Raw genomic sequence first — 6,281 nt, 5'->3', positions numbered from 1 at the left:
CATCGTCTCTTTCTGAAGATTTAGTCAATTTGATTTCTATGTAGTCCATCTGGTGAGGTCTATGTGTATAGTCATCTCTTATGCTGTTTAAAGAAGGTATTTGAAATGAACAAATCATTGGTTTTGCAGAATTCTACTATGCGATCTCCAGCATCATTTCTATCACCAAGGCCGTATTTTCCAACCACTGATCCTTACACTTTGCTCCCAACCTTTGCATTCCAATCAAGGGTAATGATATATACATCTTGATTGCATGTTTGATCAACTTCAGATTGAAGAAGTTGGTAGAATTCTTCTATTTCATCCTCACTGGCTCTAGTGGTTGGTGCGTAAATTTGAATAATAGTGGTATTAACTGGTCTTCCCTGTAGGCACATGGATATTATCGTATCACAGACAGCGTTGTACCTCATGACTGATCTGGATATGTTCTTTTTGACAATGAATGCAACACCATTCCTCTTCAATTTGTCATTCCCAGCATGGTAAACCATCTGGTTGTCAGATTCAAAATGGCCAATACCAGTCCATTTCAGCTCATAATGCCTTGCTTATGCATTCCATTTCATTTTTGACAATTTCTAATTTTCCTAGATTCATACTTCGTACATTCCATGTTCCGATTATTAATAGATGTTTGCAGCTGTTTCTCTTCATTTTGAGGTGTGCCCCGTCAGCAAATGAAGGTTCCACAGGCTTTTCTCCCATGAGCTTTGCTCCATTCGCATCATCATGGTCAACTCAACTTTGAGGAGGCAGCTCTTCCCCAGTCGCATTTTGAGTGCCTTCCATCCTGAGGGGCTCATTTTCCGGCACTACATCTGACAGTGTGTCTCTGCTATTCTTAAGGTTTTCAGTGACTAAATATTCGGAAGTAGTTCGTCAGTCCTTCTTCTTAGTCTGTCTTCATCTGGAAACTCATCTGAAACCTGTCCACCATGGGTGACCCTGCTGGTATTTAAAATACCGGAGGCATAGCTTTCAGAATCACAGCAACTCACCAGCCACCACAGTACGACAAACTGACAGATGTGTGATGGAATAGGGAAGTTAACAGGATACAAATTCAGGGTCAGAAATGCTAGGGGCACAGTTGTTCCAGTCAGTTGCTGACTCTAGCTCCATGGTTCATCAAACCTAGCTGCCCACTTAAATGCCACTCTAAAAGCTTGTTCCCTGCCCAAAGTCACTCAGCTTTACTTGCTTTGTGGGCTCAGAAGCCCACGGCTCTGTCTGCTGCTCTGACTCTTGGTTCTGCTGCTGCTGCTCCTTTGTCACTCCTCCAGTGTCACAGCTTTCTGTCCCTGGGTTGCAGAAGTTCAATGTGAAGGGATGTTGGGGTCCAAAGGATAAGCTCCCCTCCAATCTCTCCTTTGATGGCAGTAAGATTCTCCCCACCCCCGCTTGTAAGATGGCTCATTTAAACCCATGCTAGAGTTTCAAAGTTTTACAAATTACAATGAACTCTGCTAACATCTGAATCATGTCCTATCAGTAACTTCTCCTACCTTCTTTTAACCAGACCCAGCAGACAGAAATGTTGTTTGGTGGCAGTTACAGACTGTGGGTAGAAAGGATGTTAGATAATTCACTGCACCAGAGATTGGCTCTGAGTTGATCTCTAGGAGTGGACTCAGTTCTAAGTTTGAAGGGTATCTAATGGCCATAGTCTCCGGGGTCCCACCAGTCTCTAGAAAACCAGTAAATCCGTTCTTTTTTGTGAATTTCAGTTTTGTTCTACACTTCTTCTCTCACTCCGGGACCTTCTCTTGTGATCCCCGCTATAGCAGTCGGTAGTGATAGCTAGGCACCATCTGGTTCTTTTGGTCTTAGGCTTGTGGAGGCTGTGGCTCATGGTCCATGAGTCTGAAAATCTTTAAGGTAAAGGATTCATGTTAAGAAAATTATTTTCTGGTATACTTACTTAAAAACAAAACAAAACAAAACAAAAAAACGATTATTTCTTATCATGGTGGAAAAAATATACACCAAAACACATTAATTCAACAATTTCTTCTTATGTAGTTTTGTTTCATTGATTACATTCTTCAACTTGTACAGTGATTCTCACTATTCTTTACCAAATTATTCTACCACCATTAAATTAAACTCACTGCCCACTAAGCAAAAATTCCCTGTTTCCCCCTCCTTGCTACCCCTGGTAGCTGCTAGTAATTTTTTGTTTCAGTCTATTTGCTTATTTCATATAAGTGAAGTAATACAGTGTTTGTCCTTTTGTAACTGACTTCTTTCAGCAAAATGAAGGTTCATCCATTTGTGACTTGCATCAAGGTTTCATTTGTCTTTATGGCTGAATAATATTCCATTGTGTATATATACCACATTTCGTTAACCCATTCATTTGTTGATAGATATTTTCAGTTGTTTCCACAATTTTTCACTTTATGAAAGTTGCTGCAACAGACATTCAGATGTTCTTGTAGGATTGCTGGGTCATATGGTAGCTCTGTGTTCAAGTTTTTGAGGAGCTGCCACAGTGGCTGTACCATTTTACATTCCCAGGATGAGGGTTCCTGTCTCATTATTACTTCATTATGTTCACAGTTCAGAATATTGAGCTCATAGAATGAGGACTAACTGCTGTTTCCATGATCTCTTGTGAGCTGATGTGATAATAACTCCCTTTTGTTGTTGTTGTTAAGTGCCGTTGAGTCAATTCCAACCCATAGCGACCCTGTATAGGGTTTCCAAGGAGCAGCTGGTGAGCTTAAACTGCCGACCTTGCAGTTCATCTGGCTTTGCAGTGTGGTGCATTAACCCACAGCACCACACCAGGACTCCCTTAGCCATCAAATAATCCTGCAAGCAGATGTCCACCTGAGGGGGTGCGGTTTAAAATGTGTCAGTCAGTATGAATTTTGCCTGACCTGGTGGGTGCTGATGCCCTGCTGAATGTCCCCGCTTCTTGGTTCTACACAGTTGTCGATGTTTATCAAGGCTGGTGTGGCCCCTGTAAACCTGTGGTGAGCCTCTTCCAGAAGATGAGGATCGAAGTTGGCCTGGACTGCCTGCATTTTGCATTAGTAAGATTCTTTCTTAGCAAAAAGTCACACAACACTGTAAGAAAATTGAAAATTTTGTAAATAGTGCAGAACAGAAAATATGACCTGCCCTTTTCAGATAACTACGAAGGCATCAGTTGTGATGCCTTGAAATTCTCTAAATACAAAGATTGCCACTCCCAACAAAACTCAAAATTATTAAAAAAAAAAAAAAAAAACAGGCTTTCTGGTCAGAAAGAGTGAGGGGGAACCTGAGATTGTGGCCCTCAACCACCCTTCAGGTCTGGAAAAGAACTCACCCTCATGGCCCAAATTCTAACCAAGCAGGTTAGATATATAGTGGGGACAACAATGCTCATGAAGTACACTCATTATGGAATCGTCACTCATTCAAAATCAAAGGGACAACATTTTGTTGGGGACAAAGTTGAGAAGGGATGGGTAGGAGGGTGGAATGGAAATAGAAACCACAGGGAGGAAGCAGGATAATTGTTGCATCATTGAGATGATACAAAGTTTATGATTTGTTGAATGTAAAACTGATGATCTTGTCTATAAACCTTCACTCAATTCACAATAAAAAGTTAGAAAGAAAAAAAAAAAAAAAGATTGCCACCCACCCCACCATCTCCCTGAGGGCCACTCTTGGCTTGTGCATCTTCTCGATGTAATCCAGGAAAGAATACATGCCACTAGAATCCGTATGCTTCTTCTAGGTGCAATCAACACTCTTGATGTAAGTTTCACTGTCACAGAACAGGGTTTCAAGAAATCTATCCTCTGCTCCATAACAGGGAATTTTTAGCAAACATTCACTTGGATTAATAAATCGACTCAGGAATAAATTCCAGAGACATGTGCAAGGAACACTGTTGATGTACTTCATACGTTTGAGGTTCATAGAGAGCTTGGCGACAGAAAAAAAAAATGTAATTTACACTAATCTATCAAGAAGTTCGATCACTAGGATTTCAAAATTCCACCACTGGGAGTGAGTAGACAGTGTGTTGAGGAAATGCTTAAATAGAGTATCTGTGATGTCCATGTACAGTGGGCTTATCAGACCTTGAAGGCAGAGTGGGAGAACCTTTCGCTTCTGTTGCTGTCAAACTTGACAGTAGCAGGATGTTAGACAGGGCAGCTTCCTTGAACCAGAGGAAGAGCTAAGTGGGAGCGAGGGGGAATCAGTTCAACGTATTCGCCATTCTAGTATACCGGCAACGGTTTTTAACAATATGCTGACAGGACAGTTGTTCTGATTCAGATGAAAGACCTCAGAAAGGGCAGCAGGGGAGCAAATGAGGACTTCATCTGGATGGGCAGCCATGGGGCGTGGTTGTTCCTGTGCTGGCTCCTGCTGATCATGCCTCTGTGCCCATTGAGCCCCAACAAACCTGCTAACTCCCGGTTTTCTTTAGGCAGAGGCAGACTGCCTTGATGTGCTTGAAAAGTATCGAGGGAAGTGTGAGCCGACCTTTCTGTTTTATGCAGTAAGTACATTTTCAGAACCAGAATATGTGACCATTGCAAATCATTAGTGTGCAGATAGGCACATCTCATGGACATGAATTCTCCCTGGGACTCATCCAGAGGCCTCCACGATCCAAACAGGTGGTGCTGTTTTGTCTGATCTTTTCTCTTCTCTGCATTTATCATGGTGGCTACATCCAGGTCCTCCCTGACTTAGCTCCTATGACTGGAATGCTGGGTAAAGGCCCTGCTCTGCCAGGTGGGGGTGGGGGAATTGGGGTGGTGCAGCCCCCTCCCTCAGGGTCACTCTTGGCTGGGGCAGTCTTCCTGATTCTGGAAGTCTGTGGTAAAAGAACACAAACCACTCAAGTATGCTTGCTGCTTCCTAGCTCCATGAGCACCCTCAAAGCACGGGGAGGCTTCACAATGTCCCTCCTCTGCTCCACAAATGGGAACTTTTAACAAACATGAACACTTCTTTATGGGACAAACAACCTTTGCATTCCCATTTATTTAGTCATAAATTGTGACTCTTTCTGACAAAGTCAGACATGAGAGGGACTGCTGCGGAAAATCCAAGTGGTCAGTGTTTTGAGAATCTATTTGAATGTCTTCAAGTGTGATATCATGCTCTGGCTTTCATGCCTGTGAGGCCTACTGTCTCCCACATGTACTTCTTAGGTGTAGGCCACCTGCTGGACATAAAGGCAATGAGCGCCACTCCTAAGCACTCTTGTTGTACAGGCGGGGAAATGGGTCTGCTCACCCAGGTCTTCTGGTAACCAGGTCAAGTGGTTTTCTTTGGAAAACTTCAGCCTCCTGCCCTTAATACTGCAAGTATTCGAAATTAGGAGCTGTGTAAAACAAAGCTTCAGCTTTTAGTTGGAGAGTGAAGTTATATGATAGAATAGGAGAGGGGAGTGTGGAGAAAATGAAGGAGTGAGGGGAGAAGCTCTGCATGTCTGCAGTCAAACTGACATCAGAGGGCAGTTGAAGAAATTTCCACAAGGATCTGATAGCCTGGGCTCTGAACTCATAATGGGGTGTGGAGGAACATGTGTCCAGCCAGCAGGACCCACTGGTGACAAGTGAGGAATGGGGTAGAAATAGAAGAGGACCCCCACTCTACCTGAACCTCTCCCTTTCTAGATCCTCTCCTTGTGAGAAATGTACAGGAAGCAGACAGGATAGTAAAGTACAGGTAAAGCAGAAAACACAGGTTAACCCCAAACTGTGAAATCTTCCCTGATTATCCCAGAGAGAGTTGGGCATTGATTCTTGTTTGTAGTCCCAACAACCTGTCATTCCCCTATTAGAACAGTTATCTGACTGCACTGTAATTGTTTCATTGTTACTCTCTCTCCCTCCCCCTCACCTCATTCATTGAGAGCAGTGACTGCCTTTTCAAATTTATATCCTTTGTCTCTGACTTGGTGCTGGGTACTCAATAAGCCTTCAATAAAAAGGTTGACTGAATAAGCCATGTGTGGCTCTTGTGGATTAAAGTGCCAGACTGCAAAGTCATTTGAACTGCAAGGTTGGCGGTTCAAGCTCACCAGTTGCTTCTTGGAAATCCTATACAGGGTCGCTATGGGTTGGAACCAATTCGATGGCACTTAACAACAACAACAAACCACACTTGGTCACTCACAAGTAATTTACTGTGCCCCATTCTCCCATAACTAACTCCCAGTTTCCCTGAAGGAAGTTTTTTGAAAGGCAGAATATGGGAGAGAAGAGAAAGAGCAAAAAAGAGAAATCTGAATAGAGAACAAACAAGATGGC

The 6,281-nt window shown here is 43.0% G+C and overlaps 1 protein-coding gene across 1 annotated transcript in view; it reads left to right on the top strand.

Moving 5' to 3' along the window:
- Positions 1-6,281, top strand: part of NME9 (NME/NM23 family member 9) — a gene marked incomplete at its 5' end in the record, with an annotated part of 40,055 nt that overhangs the window by 5,742 nt on the left and 28,032 nt on the right. The window contains 2 exons of the mRNA XM_006846649.1: positions 2,944-3,047; positions 4,445-4,516. Coding sequence (XP_006846712.1) covers positions 2,944-3,047; positions 4,445-4,516 — 176 coding nt within the window. The remainder of the gene's footprint in view (positions 1-2,943; positions 3,048-4,444; positions 4,517-6,281) is intronic.

Source organism: Chrysochloris asiatica, unplaced genomic scaffold (genome assembly GCF_000296735.1).
Source record: "Chrysochloris asiatica unplaced genomic scaffold, ChrAsi1.0 scaffold00028, whole genome shotgun sequence".
NCBI lineage: Eukaryota > Metazoa > Chordata > Mammalia > Afrosoricida > Chrysochloridae > Chrysochloris > Chrysochloris asiatica.
The sequence above is the reverse complement of the archived record's forward strand: the minus strand, read 5'-3'. Positions and strand labels throughout refer to the sequence as shown.